Raw genomic sequence first — 19,635 nt, 5'->3', positions numbered from 1 at the left:
ACAGCTGTCACGCCCCCTCCCATAGACTTGCATTGAGGGGCCGGGTGTGACGTCACACGGGGGCGGAGTCGTGACGTCACAATCTCACGTCACCGTGGTCGGGAGCCAAAGCCTCCAGCATTTCCGGAAGCCGCAACAGGTGAGTGTTGCAGCCGAGATCCTGGGGTTCCCCAGTGGCAGGACCCCCGCCATCTGACATCTTATCCCCTATCCTTTCGATAGGGGATAAGATGTCTAGGGATGGAGTACCCCTTTAAATCAATGGTAGCGTAACTCATATCAGGTTTCCCGCAGCAGGAAACTCGCTACTAGCATGTGAATGCACCCTTACCGTGAGTGCTCCCTCTGTCTCTCTTTATTGCATAAGATGGACTGTCTTCACTAAGGGGTTGAGCATGGGAAGATTTACACCAGTGGTCCCGCTTACAAGTTCTGCTGCTGTTGCTAATATGCACCTGGAGAAATTATATTGGGAACTACGGCAGTACCGGCCGCTGTTTTCTTATTACATCTTTTCTAACACTTTGTTTGCTATTTAGTTAACCTTTTAGTTACAAATACTGAAGACTTATGTTTAGCTCTAACATTGATCAGCATTTTCTGTGATCTACTTCTCTGGTCTGATAGAAGGCAGACCAGAGATAAAGGTGGAGATTTATCACAACCTGTGTAAAGGAAGAATGGCGCAGTTACCTGTAGCAACCAGATGTTATTTTTATTAAACCTAAAATATAAGCAGAAATTTGATTGGTTGCTAGAGGCCACTGCACAATACCTTCCTATACACAGGTTTCGTCTCCCCCAGAGAAAGACAGCGCTGTAGTGGAGAGTATGGGAGCGGAGGGACACATGACAGGGGGAGACTGGGCTGGACACATGACAGGGATGTTACGTAAGGGGAGGCGTTAGGAGGGGGTCAGTCGGCACGAGGCCAGCGGGATTTGGAGGCAGGAGTGGCAATTTTGGTGGGAGGCTGGGGACAGTACTCAGCCTGGTGAAGGATTCTCGGTGGGCATGGGCCCCGGGGAGAGGATTGGGCCTCTGAAATGGTGTCCCTGGGTCTGGTGCCTTACAGCTAAGGGCAAATGTAGGAGGCTTGGCACATTGGTTCACTTGGGGTTAAAAAAGGGGATGTTGCCTCCAGATCTTTCTTCCGCTGTAGGGTGGTTATGTTGTATGGTTTTTGGATGATGTTCCAACATGTTATGAAAATGTTTAAATTGTTCAATGTTAATAAATATGGGCTGCTGTGGCCTTTTGTACCACTAACCGGTGTCAGTCATTATTGGGAGTTCTGGGGTTGGGTAAAAAGGTAAACAGCTAGGATATCCCCTAGTCAAGTGAATGGGGCTCCAACAGCAATCTTGGTACATCAGACCACAGATTGTCTGATGCGGTGTACACCCCTGTAATACTTCAGATGCAGTGATAATTAGTGATGAGCGGCATAGGCCATATTCGAATTTGCGATATTTCGTGAATATATGGACGAATATCGAGCCCTCCCTTGGTATAGGGAACTTTGACTAGTGCATTAACTGATTTTTTGCCCATTGTGGTCTATGGGGATCTCACAGCATGTAAAACAGTTAGATAAGCAGGACTGTCTCGGCAGCACAGTGGATGGGAGACCACCACTGGTGTGAGTCAGGGGGTGGGACAGAGTGTTACAGTGATGGGGTTTAACTTTACTAGAAAAGCAGCCGAGTTGCCCATAGCAACCAGATTGCTTCCTTTATTTTTCACAAGGCCTCTGCAAAATGAAAGAAGCGATCCGATTGGTTGCTATGAGCAACTCAGAAACTTTTCCTCTGGACAGGTTTTGATGAATCTCCCTCTATGGGGAAATTCATCAAATCCAGTGTAGATAACGAGTTATGCAGTTGCCCATAGCAACCAAGCAGCTTTTCCAGGAAAGTAAAGTCAAACCACAACACTGTCCCACCCCAGGACTCGAACCCATGGTGGTCTCCCATCCACTGCGCTGCCTAGACAGTCCTACTTATATTACTGTTCTACATGCTGTGAGATCCCATCGGCCACAATGGGCCTAAAATCACAGAGTTAATGCACCAGTCATAGATCCCTATACCATTAAAGATGTACTCCGGTGCTTACACATCTTATCCCCTATACAAAGGATAAGGGATAAGATGCCTGATCGCGGGAGTCCTGCAGCTTGGGACGCCCGTGATCATGCACGTGGCACCCCGTATGTAATCAGTCCCCGGAGCGTGTTCGCTCCGGGTCTGATTATGGTCAACCGCAGGGCCGGCGGCGTGTGATGTCACGCTCCGCCCCTCAATGCAAGCCTACGGGAGGGGGCGTGATAGCCATCACGCCCCCTCCCATAGGCTTGCATTGAGGGGCGGAGCGTGACGTCACACGCGGGCGGAGGTGTGACGTCACACGCCGCCGGCCCTGCGGTGGACCGTAATCAGACCCGAGCGAACACGCTCCGTGGACTGATTACAGACGGGGGGCCGTGTGCATAATCATGGGTGTCTCCAGCTGCGGGACTCCCGCGATCAGGCATCGTATCCCCTATCCTTTGGATAGGGGATAAGATGTGTAAGCACCAGAGTACCCCTTTAAAAAAGGGAGAACTCAATATTCGCGAATATGGGCATAAATCTTTGCATATGCGGAAAAATAACGAATATTCGTAATTATGAATATATATAGTGCTATATTCGTAATATTCGCGAATATGCGATATTCGTTAAAATTCGAATTGCAAATATTTGCGAGCAACACTAGTGATAATTATCACAGCATTTGAAGGGTTAATGGCAGACAGGGGGATCACTGAGGTCCGCCACTGTCCAGAAGATCCCAGTCGCTATATTAAAAAAAAAAAAATACATATTAAGAGACATTTTGAAGGTTTCCATCTGTTTATTTAGACATTTCTAGATTACACTTGATGAAGCCTCAGGTATTGTCCCAGCTCAGCTGGAGGTCAGGACACTGGCGACCTCACAGAAGTACTTGTCACAAGCCGCCCGGGTGTCCTCATTGAAGTCACTGGGGAAGGTCTCTCCGATGAGGTCTCGAATATCATCCAGCAGCCACTAGAAGAGACAAGAGTCCATGTTGTATTAGACCTGATCACAACTATATAGTATACAAGTCAGGACCTGGTCCCTCTGTCCATTAAAGAGGACAACTAAAGTAGGAGAGAAGTGTTCAGTAATGGAGTCATAGTACCAGGTATCCTGACCACCATTATTCTATAGTGTCATTGGGCATCATGTGACTGTACAGAGTCTGATAGGACATGTTCTCAGATAACACTGATCCATTATGGCCGGATTACCAAAGGCCTATGGGAAAAGTCATCAACTGGACCAAGTATGGAGAGAACTGCCCCATTGTGAGAAGACAAGGTAGGGTATACAGGGAAGCTTGGCTATGATGGCAACCACCAAGACCCTAGTGCCTCACCTTGATCTGTTCTTTGCTCAGTTTCAGCGTGTTGGTGTGCTGGTCTTGGAGCTTGGCCATGTGCTCTTTGAGGCTGTCCGCATGGTTTACTTCATTTACTAGTGCTTGGCAGTACTTTCCTCCATGAGTCTTCAGATCCTGAGAACCAGGAGTCAGGTCCATGTGACTAAAGTGGGACTTCAATTCATCATGGTCCTTCAGGAGCCTGAGATACAAACATGGGGAATCACATCAGTCCCGCACATTTATAGAGACGGTCGCACATCCACATTTATTCATTCATCTACTGCTCCTCAGTTTACAGGACATGAGGTCGGTCACTTCTACAATCTGATCCAGATCTTCTCTTACTTCTCAGCCGCCTCAGTCAGTTGGGTTCTGAACCTAAATGTATAGAGTTACACGGTGATCACCACCGCTACACCACCTGCATCCACAGGGGGAGCCACCCAGTCACTAGGCAACTGCTGCCAGACCAAGTTACTCCTTTCCCCACCCATGAGGAACCCATTTAGGACCTTATCCAGAGATTTTTTTTAAATCAACTGATCTTGGAAAGGTAAACAGATTTGTAAATGACTTCTATATACAAGTCTTAATCCTTCCAGTACTTATTAGCTGCTGTATGTTCGAGGAAGTTGTATAGTTCTTTCCAGTCTGACCACACTGCTCTCTGCTTACACCTCTGTTTCAAGAACTGTCCAGAGCAGGAGAGGTTTGCTATGGGGATTTGCTCCTACTCTGGACAGTTCCTGACATGGACAGAGGTGTCAGCAGAGAGCACTGTGGTCGTGACAAGAGAAATCCAAAAAATAGTATATTTTTTTAATAGAAGTTTACAAATCTGTTTAACTTTCTGGCATCAATTGATGTTCCACTGGAGTAACCCTTTAATGACTGGACTGACAGATGTAGCAGAGCCAATTTTGTCATTTGGTTTGAATTATGATCTTTAACGATGCAGGACGTATATTTACGTCCTGCGCCAGCTCCCGTGATATGAAGCGGGGGTCGCGATGCGACCCCGCATCACATCGGGTCGGTCCCGGCGCTCATCAACGGCCGGGACCCACGGCTAATACCACACATCGCGGCGATGTGCGGCATTAACCCTTTAGAAGCAGCGGTCAAAGCTGACCGCTGCTTCTAAGGTGAAAGTGAGAGTATCCCGGCTAGTCAGTCGGGCTGTTTGGGACCGCCGCGGTGAAATCACGGCGTCCCGAACAGCTTGCAGGACACCGGGAGGGCCCTTACCTGCCTCCTCAGTGTCCGATCGACGAATGACTGCTCCATGCCTGAGATCCAGGCAGGAGCAGTCAAGCGCCGATAACACTGATCACAGGCGTGTTAATACACACCAATGATCAGCATAGGAGATCAGTGTGTGCAGTTTTATAGGTCCCTATGGGATAACAATGATCAGTATAAAAGATCAGTGTATGTAATGTTATAGCTCCCTATGGGACCTATAACACTGCAAAAAAAAAAAAAAAAAAAAAAAAAAAAAAAAAAAAGTGTTACAGGTCATTTAACCCCTTCCCTAATAAAAGTTTTCCGATAAAAAAAATAAAAGTGTAAATAAAAAAACAAACATATGTGGTATCACCGCGTGCGTAAATGTCCGAACTATAAAAATATATTAATTAAACCGCACGGTCAATGGCGTACACGCAAACAAAGTCCAAAAAAGCGTATTTTGGTCACTTTTTATACCATAAAAAAATAAAATGTGAACAAAAATTGCACCGATAAAAACTTAAGATCACGGCACAAAAATGAGCCCTCATACCGCCCTGTACATGGAAAAATAAAAAAGTTATAGGGGTCAGAAGATGACATTTTTAAACGTATACATTTTCCTGCATGTAGTTATGATTTTTTCCAGAAGTACGACAAAATCCAACCTATATAATTAGGGGATCATTTTAACCGAATGGACCTACAGAATAATGATAAGGTGTAATTTTTACCGAAATATGCACTGCATAGAAACAGAAGCCCCCAAAAGTAACAAAATGGCATTTTCTCTTCGATTTTGTCACACAATGATTTTTTTTTCCGTTTCATCGTGAATTTTTTGGGTAAAATGACTGATGTCACTGCAAAGTAGAATTGGTGACACAAAATATAAGCCATAATATGGATTTTTGGGTGGAAAAGTGAAAGGGTTGTGATTTTTAAAAGGTAAGGAGGAAAAAACGAAAGTGCAAAAACAGAAAAACCTTGAGTCCTTAAGGGGTTAAGCTACAGGGTCATTTACAGACCTAGTAGTGACATTCTCAGCTCTGCTATATCTGCACATAACATCAATAATCACAAATATAGGAACAAAAGATTTCAGTCCTGAACTCCCAAACCCTCCCCCCCAGTGAAGTCTTCTCACCTGGTGATGGCCTCAGATCCAATGTCCTCCTTCTTCTCTGCTACTTTGGCCATCACAGCAGACAACAAAGCCTTCTCCCCTTCTGATAGCCCCATCCTGCCTGATACTGAGACCCTACTGATGCCCCCAGACTCTATGAGCCCCTTTATATAGGTAGTAATGGGGGAGGGTCATGTGACCAGCGCACCTGGGATCATATAGGATCCCCCCCATAACCCGGCCTGGCTGACATCTCCCGGGACCGGAGTCTGGACATGACCATTAGATAACCAGCGAGTGGTCATGTGATGTTCTGTCATGTGGTCATGTGATGTCCTGTCATACAAGTGCGCGGCGGAGACACTACATTTCCTGCAACAATGACCAAATATGCAACTTTTTGTATTTTTATTATTTATTATTATTATTTATTTATTTTTGCAATTAGGAAATTTTGGACGCATGACCTCGTACATGTGATGCAATGCGATTTACATTTCACATTCAGTATCGCATGTTAGGGTGCGCTCACGCGGTGCTGCAGAAAAAAACTAAGCAACAATCCTCCGAGATTTGACCTAAAGGTTCTGCATGAAATCCTGTACAGTATATACTCGAGTATTTTTCGTGCTGAAAACACCCCCCTCGGTTTATACTCGAGTGAACTCTCTGCCCTCAGTGGTCTTCAACCTGCAGACCTCCAGATGTTTCAAAACTACAAGTCCCAGCAAGCCCGGACAGAGTTGTAGTTTTGAAACATCTGGCGGTCCGCAGGTTGAAGACCACTGCCCGGGCCTTCGTCATCATCCAGCCCCCCCCCCCTCCCCCCTTTAGTTTTGTACTCACCTCCGCTCGGTGGGACGTTAGGGTGAGCTGGTCTGGGCCATCTGTGCTGCAGGACCGTCCAGTGGGGAAGGATAGTCGTTCCAGGCTGTCCATCTTCACCGGGGGGGGGGGGGGGGGGGGGGGGGGGTGGGGTTGAGGGGGCCTCTTCTCTGCGCTTCGCGGCCGGCCCCGGAGTAAGGAACGTCCCTGTGCGTCGTCGTCAAGGCAACATCATTACTCCGGGGCCGGGCGCGAAGCGCAGAGAAGAGGCCCCCTCCCCCCCGGTGAAGATGGACAGCCTGGAACGACTATCCTTCCCCACCGGACGGTCCCTGCAGCACAGATGGCCCGGACCAGCTCCCCCTAACGTCCCGCCGAGCGGAGGTGAGTACAAAACTAAAGGGGGGAGGGGGGGCTGGATGATGACGAAGGCCCGGGCAGTGGTCTTCAACCTGCGGACCGCCAGATGTTTCAGAACTACAACTCCCAGCATGCCTGCTGGGAGTTGTAGTTTGGGAACATTTGGAGGACCGCAGGTTGAAGACCACTGTTAAATCAGACATTGACAAGCGGTGATGATGAAGGGGGTGGTGTGGGATGATGACAGGGTAATGATGAAGGGGGGATGATGACAGGGTAATGATGAAGGGGGGATGATGACAGGGTAATGATGAAGGGGGGATGATGACAGGGTAATGATGAAGGGGGGATGATGACAGGGTAATGATGAAGGGGGGGATGATGACAGGGTGATGATGAAGGGGGGGATGATGACAGGGTGATGATGAAGGGGGGATGATGACAGGGTAATGATGAAGGGGGGATGATGACAGGCGGTGATGATGAAGGGGGATGATGACAGGCGGTGATGATGAAGGGGGGATGATGACAGGCGGTGATGATGAAGGGGGGGATGATGACAGGGTAATGATGAAGGGGGAATGATGACAGGTGGTGATGATGAAGGGGGGATGATGACAGGCGGTGATGATGAAGGGGGGGATGATGACAGGCGGTGATGATGAAGGGGGATGATGACAGGCGGTGATGATGAAGGGGGAATGATGACAGGCGGTGATGATGAAGGGGGGGATGATGACAGGCGGTGATGATGAAGGGGATGATGACAGGGTAATGATGAAGGGGGGGATGATGACAGGCGGTGATGATGAAGGGGGATGATGACAGGCGGTGATGATGAAGGGGGAATGATGACAGGCGGTGATGATGAAGGGGGGGGATGATGACAGGGTAATGATGATGAAGGGGGGGATGATGACAGGCGGTGATGATGAAGGGGATGATGACAGGGTAATGATGAAGGGGGGGATGATGACAGGCGGTGATGATGAAGGGGGGGATGATGACAGGCGGTGATGATGAAGAGGGGATGATGACAGGCGGGGATGATGAAGGAGGGGATGATGACAGGCGGGGATGATGAAGGAGGGGATGATGACAGGGTAATGATGAAGGGGGGGGGATGATGACAGGCGGTGATGGTGAAGGGGGGGATGATGACAGGCGGTGATGAAGAGGGGATGATGACAGGCGGGGATGATGAAGGAGGGGATGATGACAGGGTAATGATGAAGGGAGGGGGATGATGACAGGTGATGATGATGAAGGGGGGGATGATGACAGGGTAATGATGAAGGGGGGAATGATGACAGGCGGTGATGATGACAGGCGGTGATGATGAAGGGGGATGATGACAGGGGATGATGAAGGGGGATGATGACAGGCGGTGATGAAGGGGATAATGAAGGGTGGGATGATGACAGGCGGTGATGATGAAGGGGGGATGATGACAGGCGGTGATGAAGGGGATGATGAAGGGTGGGATGATGACAGGCGGTGATGATGAAGGGGGATGATGACAGGGTAATGATGATGAAGGGGGGATGATGACAGGTAATGATGATGAAGGGGGGATGATGACAGGTAATGATGATGATGATGATGATGAGGGTGTTAATGACGGTGGTCTGGATGATGACATGGAGGGATGATGTATTTCCCACCCTAGGCTTATAGTCGAGTCAATAACTTTTCCTGGGTTTTTGGGGTGATATTCGGGTCGGCTTATACTCGAGTATATACGGTATATGTGATGTTATAATGTGGGAGATCATATACACAAAACATCTAAGAATATATTTAATTTTTTTATTTATTTATTCATTTTAAAAATCAGAAATCAAATGTAATGTTATGTTATCAGGATTTAAAGGGGTAGTCCGCCCCCAGACATCTTATACCGTATCCAAAGCATAGGGAATAAGATGTCTTCCTTCTGATTGGATGGGTCCCGCCGCTGGGACCCCCGCGATCTCTCTGAAGCACCTGACATTCTAAACAGTATGTTAAGAACTCTGGGTTTCCTCAGTGAGGGTCATGACGTCACGCAACACCCACTTGTGATGTCCCGCCCCCTCCATTCATGTCTATGAGAGGGGGCGTAACCTCTCATAGACATGAATGGAGGGGGTGTGACATCACAAAGGGGCGTGGCGTGACATCACGACCCCCGCCACGGGAACCCAGCATTCTAAACAGACATATTGTATGACATGTACGGGACCACATTATAACATTGAATATACTGTACACAGGCTGGGTTCACACTACTGTGGTGTCCCGGTACAGGACCTTGTCCTGTCCCCGTCTTAAAGATGTACTCCCGTGCAAAACTTTTTTTTTTTTTTATCAACTGGTGCCAGAAAGTTAACCCCTTAAGGACTCAGCCCATTTTGGCCTTAAGGACTCAGACAATTTAATTTTTACGTTTTCATTTTTTCCTCCTCACCTTCTAAAAATCATAACTCTTTTATATTTTCATCCACAGACTAGTATGAGGGCTTGTTTTTTGCGCGACCAGTTGTCCTTTGTAATGACATCACTCATTATATCATAAAATGTATGGCGCAACCAAAAAACACTATTTTTGTGGGGAAATTAAAACGAAAAACGCAATTTTGCTAATTTTGGAAGGTTTTGTTTTCACGCCGTATAATTTATGGTAAAAATGACGTGTGTTCTTTATTCTGAGGGTCAATACGATTAAAATGATACCCATTATTATATACTTTTATATTATTGTTGCGCTTAAAAAAAATCACAAACTTTTTAACCAAATTAGTATGTTTATAATCCCTTTATTTTGATGACCTATAACTTTTTTATTTTTCCGTATAAGCGGCGGGATGGGGGCTCATTTTTTGCGCCATGATCTGTACTTTTTTTTGATACCACATTTGTATATAAAAAACTTTGAATACATTTTTTATAATTTTTTTTTTAATAAAATGTATTAAAAAAGTAGGAATTTTGGACTTTTTAAATTTTTTTTCGTTCACGCCGTCCACCGTACGGGATCATTAACATTTTATTTTAATAGTTCGGACATTTACGCACGCGGCGATACCAAATATGTCTATAAAAAATGTTTTTTACGCTTTTTGGGGGTAAAATAGGAAAAAACGGACGTTTTACTTTTTTATTGGGGGAGGGGATTTTTCACTTTTTTTTTACTTTTACTTTTACATTTTTTTACATTTTTTTTTACACTTGAATAGTCCCCATAGGGGACTATTCATAGCAATACCATGATTGCTAATACTGATCTGTTCTATGTATAGGACATAGAACAGATCAGTATTATCGGTCATCTCCTGCTCTGGTCTGCTCGATCACAGACCAGAGCAGGAGACGCCGGGAGCCGCACGGAGGAAGGAGAGGGGACCTCCGTGCGGCGTTATGAATGATCGGATCCCCGCAGCAGCGCTGCGGGCGATCCGATCGTTCATTTTAATCGCGAACTGCCGCAGATGCCGGGATCTGTATTGATCCCGGCACCTGAGGGGTTAATGGCGGACGCCCGCGAGATCGCGGGCGTCGGCCATTGCCGGCGGGTCCCTGGCTGCGATCAGCAGCCGGGATCAGCCGCGCATGACACGGGCATCGCTCCGATGCCCGCGGTTATGCTTAGGACGTAAATGTACGTCCTGGTGCGTTAAGTACCACCTCACCAGGACGTACATTTACGTCCTGCGTCCTTAAGGGGTTAAACAGATTTGTGAATCACTTCTATTAAAAAATCTTCCAGTATTTTTTAGGGGCTGTATACTAAAGAGAAATCCAAAAAAGAAATGCATTTCCTCTAATGTCATAACCAGTGCTCTCTGCTGACCTCTGCTGTCCATTTTAGGAACTGTCCAGAGTAGGAGAAAATCCCCATAGCAAACATAGGCTGCTCTGGACAGTCTCTAAAATGGACAGCAGAGGTCAGCAGAGAGCACTGTGCTCATGACATCAGAAGAAATGCATTTCTTTTTTGGATTTCTCTTTAGTATACAGCCTCTAAAAAGTACCGGAAGGATTAAGATTTTTTTAATAGAAGTGATTTACAAATCTTTTTAACTTTCTACCACCAGTTGATTTAAACAAAAAAAGTTTTCCATGGGAGTACCCCTTTAAGTCCCCTCCGTTAGAGTCCCTCCATTCCAGAGGGCTCTCCTGCAGGGTTTACCCTTTACTCACCTCGTATAATGCATTATAAAGGTTTAGTGTATATTGGTCGTTATGTATAAAGTTATATACAAAGTTGTATAAATGTATAGGACCTTCCTGGGTCATGTGATGTACTCAGAGTTCTCTGGGTTCAGGACCTACAGGCTTTGCAACCAATGGGATTGGTCCAGCCTCCATAGTATACAAGGGCCTGTAGTTTCTAAATTTGCTCTTTTGGGACCTGGACATGAAGCCAAGCACAATCAGCATATCCTCATTCATCTCTACTAGGCCAAAGCCTAAAGAACCAGCAGCCACTAATACCGTGAGTTATAAAGCTCAACCTACAAATCCTGTGTGACTACTATTCAACTCAAATCCTATAATTAGTAGCACAGTGACCTGCTTAAAGCTCAAGACTATTAGTCCCAGCCAAGCCTGTGAGGAACCTGCACCCCGGTTACCTCAAGAGAAACTGTTTAATTGTAAAGACTGTTTGCACAAGAAGTTAAGTAAAAGTTCCAGTTATCTCATAAATCCTGCTGTGGACATTGTTTATTATCCTGCCATTTTTAGTCCGGTTGTCGGCAGGGCCTTCTATACAGAACAACTGCATCCTGGCGTCACGACAAATCAAGGGTTAATACCACCAGACCCTGTAACATCATTGCCTCAACCAGTCACCACACTACCATAATACAGACATTTTTATGTCGTTTCAGGTCACAAGTCCCCACCCAACCGTACTTTAATATGTGTCTTTCTTACGCTAGTGTGAACCCAGCCTTATCATTCCCTGCCCCTGTGTTGCAGCTTAAAGGGGTACACTGGTGGAAAACATTATATATATATTTTATTTTTTTTTTTTTTTCCCCCAAATCAATTGGTGCTAGAAAGTTTATCAATTTGTAAATTACTTCTATTGAAAAATCTTAATCCTTCCAGTTGGATCGTTAGTGGATCCAACATGTCACCCAGCCTGAGGTAGGTGAGTGTTTAGGGACCCATCCGATAAGAGGCCACCTCCGCGTGGTGGATGGGGGGACACGTTTTGATCAAAAAGTGCGCTAAGAGCCTCCATTTTGTTGACCAAGTGTGCTGCTGCCATTTTCTTTTTTCACATATATTTTTTTTTCCCCAAATCAATTGGTGCTAGAAAGTTTATCAATTTGTAAATTACTTCTATTGAAAAATCTTAATCCTTCCAGTACTTTTAAGCTGCTGTATGCTCCAGAGGAGGTTGTGTAGTTCTTTCCAGTCTGACTACAGTTCTCTCTGCTGACACCTCTGTTCATGTCAGGAACTGTCCAGAGCAGGAGAGGTTTGCTATGGGGATCTGCTCCTACCCTGGACAGTTCCTGTGGTTAGACTGGAAAGAACTACACAACTACCTCTGGAGCATACAGCAGCTGATAAGTACTGGAAGGATTAAGATTTTACATGGAAGTAATTTACAAATCTGTTTAGCTTTCTGGCACCATTTGATTTGAAAACATTTCTTTTTCACCAGAGTACCCCTTTAAACTATTGGATACTAAAGAGGCACCAAGTAGAACCCTAGATTTTACATTTTTGCTATATTCTTTGAAGACCAGCCCCACAGGATACCATGTGTACAATGTATAGACTGGACACAACTGTAACAAACTCTCAGCTGTGAAAACTAGTAGTGTTATCTCTACTCAGATCTGTAATGTATGAAGTGAGGAGCTCAGTTATTCCTGTAGACCGGACATTCCGTGTTGTCACCATTTCTCTCTCAGGGCGGCTCTCACAAGATGTTTTCAGGACATTTCCTCTCATTTGATGGAGTTTTCGTGTCCTTTCTTCTTCACATCTTCTTGCTGCACATTATCTACGAGCTGAGTGCCCAATGTTGCCCGATCTTCTACCTAAACCTTGGAGAAGAAAAGCAACAATGGCGCTCTTGTCCTCCGCACTAACACATGTCCATCAAGCTCATGGTGGCTTAAAGTGTTGGGACCACTCAAAGGACTCATTATGTTCGTACTTTACTGCACAAATATATTCTCAAGTTATCTTACGGTTGTGTATATATGTTTTCTATATTACTGTACCCTTAATTGAGAGCAGTGAACCCCATGTGACCCCCTAAAGTCTCCCCTATATAGTGAGGTGCAGGGGAGGAGTTAGTTCACCCTAGTGTAGCTCCTGAGCAACAGCCTAGCTCAGGTGTGCTGCGTGTCATGTGCTCTGAGGAGAGGCCTAGCTCAGGTGTGCTGTGTCATGTGCTCTGAGGAGAGGCCTAGCTCAGGTGTGCTGTGTCATGTGCTCTGAGGAGAGGTCTAGCTCAGGTGTGCTGTGTGTCATGTGCTCTGACGAGAGCCCTAGCTCAGGTGTCCTGTGTCATGTGCTCTGAGGAGAGGTCTAGCTCAGGTGTGCTGTGTGTCATGTGCTCTGAGGAGAGCCCTAGCTCAGGTGTCCTGTGTCATGTGCTCTGAGGAGAGGCCTAGCTCAGGTGTGCTGCATGTCATGTGCTCTGAGGAGAGGCCTAGCTCAGGTGTGCTGCGTGTCATGTGCTCTGAGGAGAGGCCTAGCTCAGGTGTGCTGTGTGTCATGTGCTCTGAGGAGAGGCCTAGCTCAGGTGTGCTGTGTGTCATGTGCTCTGAGGAGAGGCCTAGCTCAGGTGTGCTGTGTGTCATGTGCTGAGGAGAGGCCTAGCTCAGGTGTGCTGTGTGTCATGTGCTCTGAGGAGAGGCCTAGCTCAGGTGTGCTGTGTGTCATGTGCTCTGAGGAGAGGCCTAGCTCAGGTGTGCTGTGTGTCATGTGCTCTGAGGAGAGGCCTAGCTGAAACTAATCTCAACTGGTCATTCTGTAAGGATTACTTGCACGGTGGAAGCTCATGCCCCTGCGGAGAAGGCTTCAGTACCTTGACAGGACCCTAGCTACCAGGATTCATCTACCCGTCTCACAAGTCGGTATTTATCTGTTTGGTGGAAGCACCACAAGTCTCAGCAAAGCAATAGGACTCCCAAGGGGTTACGCTGCATCCTCTCACCTAAAGCCGCTGTATGTGTAACAACATCTGCACCCAGCTCAGTAAAGACAGTTCTCCTTAACCTGACATCTGTGTTCATTTACTCCTTGTGTCTGGTCCAGGAGAAGCTGTCTCCAACCTTGGACCGTGTATGGGATAACAGTACCCTGGCGTCACAAAGTGATCAGATATTCTTACTAACACCCTGTGGCTACCACAAAAGTCGGCATAACAGAATTATTCCTCATCGTGCACCGACACCAGATGTTTCTGCGTATGCATTGTTATGTTGAATGTTAGCTGAATCACCTGTTTCTGTTGGGACCAGTTCCTGAGGTAGACTTTTCCATAAATTCAGTTATGGTTAAAAAAAAAAAATTACTAAAATAGTTACCCTGGATACTTTTTCCTCAAGGGAGAAAGCACCCCTTTCACTTTTGAGGGGGTGTTATTTTTAACAATCCCCCCCACCCCCCGTGGCACTTAAACTAGATGATTAGATTGCCCATGGCGCTGCTGCAGGAATCAGATCTATAATTGTGGACAGAGATCCCCTCACCGGCCTCCATCCATCTCCTGCCCTGGTCTGAGTGATCAGAGCAGAAGATCACTGATAACACTGATCAGTGCTATGCCCAATGGAAAGCACTGAACTGTATTAGCAATCGACAGATTGGACTATTTACTGCAAAGTTTAAACAGAAAAAAAATGAAAAAAAAAATAAAGGATTGAAAGTGTGCAAGCCTGCAAAATGATGTCGACACGAGATCAACCCCCCCCCCCTTGGGAATGCGGTGTCCCATTATTTCTTCTGGACCAGTTAAGGATCTCACTGTCCTAGAGACCACATGATCTGCTGCTCAGCCTGGGAATAGGGAGAGGAGAGTAAAGAGTAAAGTTGTCTGGGGGGCTGAAGAGTTACATAGTTAGTATGGTTGAAAAAAAGACATACGTCCATCAAGTCCAACCAGGGTATTGAAGGGAAGGGTGTAAGGGGATAAGGGAAAGGGATGTAGTTTTATAATTCTGCATAAGCATTAATGTTTTGTTCCAGGAATGTAGCTATCCCTGTTTTAAAGCTCTTAATTGTTCCTGCTGTGACCAGTTCCTGAGGTAGACCGTTCCATAAATTCACAGTCCTCACATTAACGGCATATTCCAGGTGAGGCCGTACCAATGCTTTAAGGGGGAGTATTATGTCCCTGTCCCTTGAGTCCATGCCTCTTCTGATACATGACAATATCCTGCCGGCTTTGGAAGCAGCAGCCTGACATTGTGCTATTCTGTAGTCTGTGATCTACAAGTCACCCAGATCCTTCTCTACCAGTGACTGACAGTTTAATCCCCCCTAAGACATACGATGCTGCAGGTGATTAGTACCCAGATGCATAACTTTACATTTATCCACATTGAACCTCATTTGCCAAGTGGATGCCCAGACACTTAGTCTATCCAAGTCATCTTGTAACCTATGCACATCCTCTATAGACTGTACCCCCCCCTCTATATACACAGCCCCCCCTCTATATACACATCCTCTATAGACTGTACCGTGCTACAAAGCTTGGTGTCATCTGCAAAGATAGAAACAGAGCTGTTATTACCATCCTCTATATACACAGCTGTTAATACCATCCTCTATATCATTGATAAATAAATTAAACAGCGGGTCCAGTACTGAACCTTGGGGTACACCACTAATAACCGGGACAGTATCAAACACTTTGGCAAAATCCAGAAACTCCCTCCCTCTCCACAGCCCCCCCCCTCCTCCCTCTCCACAGCCCCCCCCCTCCTCCCTCTCCACAGCCCCCCCCCCCCTCCCTCTCCACAGCCCCCCCCCCTCCTCCCTCTCCACAGCCCCCCCCCTCCCTCTCCACAGCCCCCCCCTCCCTCTCCACAGCCCCCCCCTCCCTCTCCACAGCCCCCCCCTCCCTCTCCCGTGGCTTCTACTCACCTCTTCATAAAAGCAAATTAGATTGGTTTGACAACTTCTATCCTTAGTAAACCCATGCTGGCTATCACTTATAATACTATTATCCCCTTTGAAGGACTTATAAGGGATTACATACAGGAATACAAACAATTTACCCACAATGCACGTTAGACTTACTGGTCTATAATTGCCTGGGGAAGACCTAGAGCCCTTCTTGAAGATTGGTACCACATTCGCCTTGCGCCAGTCCCTTATTAGACATCACCATCGTGAGTTTACTATATATAACTTGGAGCTATTGTAATACACAGTAGGACCCAGCAGTCTAGTGTTATGTATATAAATTAGGAGAGACAGACATTTTGGAGGTTTCCATCTGTTTATTTAGACATTTCTAAATTACACTCGATGAAGCCTCAGGTATTGTCCCAGCTCAGCTGGAGGCGAGGACACTGGCGACCTCACAGAAGTACTTGTCACAAGCCGCCCGGGTGTCCTCATTGAAGTCACTGGGGAAGGTCTCTCCGATGAGGTCTCGAATATCATCCAGCAGCCACTAGAAGAGACAAGAGTCCATGTTGTATTAGACCTGATCACAACTATATAGTATACAAGTCAGGACCTGGTCCCTCTGTCCATTAAAGAGGACAACTAAAGTAGGAGAGAAGTGTTCAGTAATGGAGTCCTAGTACCAGGTATCCTGACCACCATTATTCTATAGTGTCATTGGGCATCATGTGACTGTACAGAGTCTGATAGGACATGTTCTCAGATAACACTGATCCATTATGGCCGGATTACCAAAGGCCTATGGGAAAAGTCATCAACTGGACCAAGTATGGAGAGAACTGCCCCATTGTGAGAAGACAAGGTAGGGTATACAGGGAAGCTTGGCTATGATGACAACCACCAAGACCCTAGTGCCTCACCTTGATCTGTTCTTTGCTCAGTTTCAGCGTGTTGGTGTGCTGGTCTTGGAGCTTGGCCATGTGCTCTTTGAGGCTGTCCGCATGGTTTACTTCATTTACTAGTGCTTGGCAGTACTTTCCTCCATGAGTCTTCAGATCCTGAGAACCAGGAGTCAGGTCCATGTGACTAAAGTGGGACTTCAATTCATCATGGTCCTTCAGGAGCCTGAGATACAAACATGGGGAATCACATCAGTCCCGCACATTTATAGAGACCCGGCCGCACATCCACATTTATTCATTGATCTACTGCTCCTCAGTTTACAGGACATGAGGTCGGTCACTTATACAATCTGATCCAGATCTTCTCTTACTTCTCAGCCGCCTCAGTCAGTTGGGTTCTGAACCTAAATGTATAGAGCTACATGGTGATCACCACCGCTACACCACCAGCATCCACAGGGGGAGCCACCCAGTCACTAGGCAACTGCTGCCAGACCAAGTTACTCCTTTCCCCACCCATGAGGAACCCATTTAGGACCTTATCCAGAGATTTTTTTTTTTTTAAATCAACTGATCTTGGAAAGGTAAACAGATTTGTAAATGACTTCTATATACAAATCTTAATCTTCCAGTACTTATTAGCTGCTGTATGTTCCGGAGGAAGTTGTGTAGTTCTTTCCAGTCTGACCACACTGCTCTCTGCTGACACCTCTGTCCATGTCAGGAACTGTCTAGAGCAGGAGAGGTTTGCTATGGGGATTTGCTCCTACTCTGGACAGAGGTGTCAGCAGAGAGCACTGTGGTCGTGACAAGAGAAATCCAAAACATTTTTTTTTTTTTTTTTTAAATAGAAGTTTACAAATCTGTTTAACTTTCTGGCATCAATTGATGTTCCACCGGAGTAACCCTTTAATGGCTGGACTGACAGATGTAGCAGAGCCAATATTGTCATTTGGTTTGAATTATGATCTTTAAGCTACAGGATCATTTACAGACCTAGTAGTGACATTCTCAGCTCTGCTATATCTGCACATATCAATAATCACAAATATAGGAACAAAAGATTTTAGTCCTAAACTCCCAAACCCTCCCCCAGTGAAGTCTTCTCACCTGGTGATGGCCTCAGATCCAATGTCCTCCTTCTTCTCTGCTACTTTGGCCATCACAGCAGACAACAAAGCCTTCTCCCCTTCTGATAGCCCCATCCTGCCTGATACTGAGACCCTACTGATGCCCCCCAGACTCTATGAGCCCCTTTATATAGGTAGTAATGGGGGAGGATCATGTGACCAGTGGGAGGGAGGGTAAAATGAAGGCTCACCCTGCCAAGTTGTGCAAATTCCTACACAACAAGGATATGCGTTTGGCTGTAGTGAAATAGGTCTGCAACCTTCCTGGAAACGATAGAGATGCAAGGGCGAAAACTTCAGGGGTGCAGGAATGTAGGCGCTGACCAAGAAGGGGACCAGTGGAGCCAGGTAGGTAATAAACAGCTTTAATCAAATGTGAGGCATGCCTGATGAAACCGCTAGAGATGTGCGAACTTACAGTAAATTTGATTCGTCACGAACTTCTCAGCTCGGCAGTTGATGACTTTTCCTGCATAAATTAGTTGAGCTTTCAGGTGCTCCGGTGGGCTGGAAAAGGTGGATACAGTCCTAGGAGACTCTTTCCTAGGAATGTATCCACCTTTTCCAGCCCACCGGAGCACCTGAAGGCTGAACTAATTTATGCAGGATAAGTCATCAACTGCCGAGCCGAGAAGTTTGTGACAAATTGAATTTACTGTAAGTTCGCTCATCTCTAGAAACCGCGCAAGCGTGGTGAAACGCGTCATTGGATTAAAGCTGTTCGTTACCTACCTGGCTTCACTGGTCCCCTTCTTGGTCAGCGCCTGCATTCCTGCACCCCTGAAGTTTTCGCCCTCACATCTCTAGTAATTTGATTTGTCACGAACTTCTCAGCTCGGCGGTTGCTGACTTTATCCTGCATAAACTAGTTCAGCTTTCAGGTGCTCTGGAGGCTGGAGACTCTTTCCTAGAACTGTATCCACCTTCTCCAGCCACCGGAGCACCTGAAAGCTGAACTCATTTATGCAGAATAAAGTCAGAAAATGCCGAGCCGAGAAGTTCGTGGCGAATCGAATTACTGGAAGTTCTCTCATCTCTAATCAAGATCTTCTTACACTTCTCAGTCAGTTGGGTTCTGAGCCTAAAGATAGTGCTACATGGTGATCACCACCGCTACACCACCAGCATCCACAGGGGGAGCCACCCAGTCACTAGGCAACTGCTGCCAGACCTAGTTACTCATTACCCCACCCATGAGGAACTTATTTATGGTCTTATCCCCCCTCCTGACCAAGACTAAACATCGCAACAACTACATGGCCCATTACTTAGGCTGCGTTCACACGGCCATCTAGACCTGTCCCGTTCTTCCAAAAATAAAAATTGACTTAAACAAAAAAAATAAAATAAATAAAACACACTAACAGATGCAATTGGATGTTAACCATTTGGATCTGTTATTATTCAGTTAAACAAAAAAATAAAATAAAAATTGTTCTGAGCATGCTCAGAAGTAAAAATGGATGACATTAACCCCTTAAGGACCAGGCCAATTTAATCTTTGCGCTCTCAT

The 19,635-nt window shown here is 46.2% G+C and overlaps 2 protein-coding genes across 2 annotated transcripts; both read right to left on the bottom strand.

Annotated features, from left to right (window-relative positions):
* Positions 1-2,888: 2,888 nt before the first annotated feature.
* LOC130360887 (hemoglobin heart muscle subunit alpha-type-like) lies at positions 2,889-5,988 on the bottom strand. Its single transcript, XM_056563434.1, has 3 exons — positions 5,831-5,988; positions 3,448-3,652; positions 2,889-3,074 (listed from the first exon to the last, which is right to left on the bottom strand). The coding sequence occupies exons 1-3, from the start codon at positions 5,923-5,925 to the stop codon at positions 2,952-2,954; spliced, it is 423 nt and encodes a 140-aa protein (XP_056419409.1). The 5' UTR covers positions 5,926-5,988; the 3' UTR covers positions 2,889-2,951.
* A 10,514-nt stretch (positions 5,989-16,502) lies between these two features.
* LOC130360886 (hemoglobin heart muscle subunit alpha-type-like) lies at positions 16,503-18,252 on the bottom strand. Its single transcript, XM_056563433.1, has 3 exons — positions 18,103-18,252; positions 17,011-17,215; positions 16,503-16,637 (listed from the first exon to the last, which is right to left on the bottom strand). Exons 1-3 carry the CDS (start codon positions 18,195-18,197, stop codon positions 16,515-16,517), a joined length of 423 nt encoding a protein of 140 aa, XP_056419408.1. The 5' UTR covers positions 18,198-18,252; the 3' UTR covers positions 16,503-16,514.
* Positions 18,253-19,635: the final 1,383 nt, after the last annotated feature.

This window comes from Hyla sarda, chromosome 3 (assembly GCF_029499605.1).
Source record: "Hyla sarda isolate aHylSar1 chromosome 3, aHylSar1.hap1, whole genome shotgun sequence".
In the NCBI taxonomy this organism is placed as follows: Eukaryota; Metazoa; Chordata; class Amphibia; order Anura; family Hylidae; genus Hyla; species Hyla sarda.
This window is presented reverse-complemented; position numbering and strand designations above follow the sequence as displayed.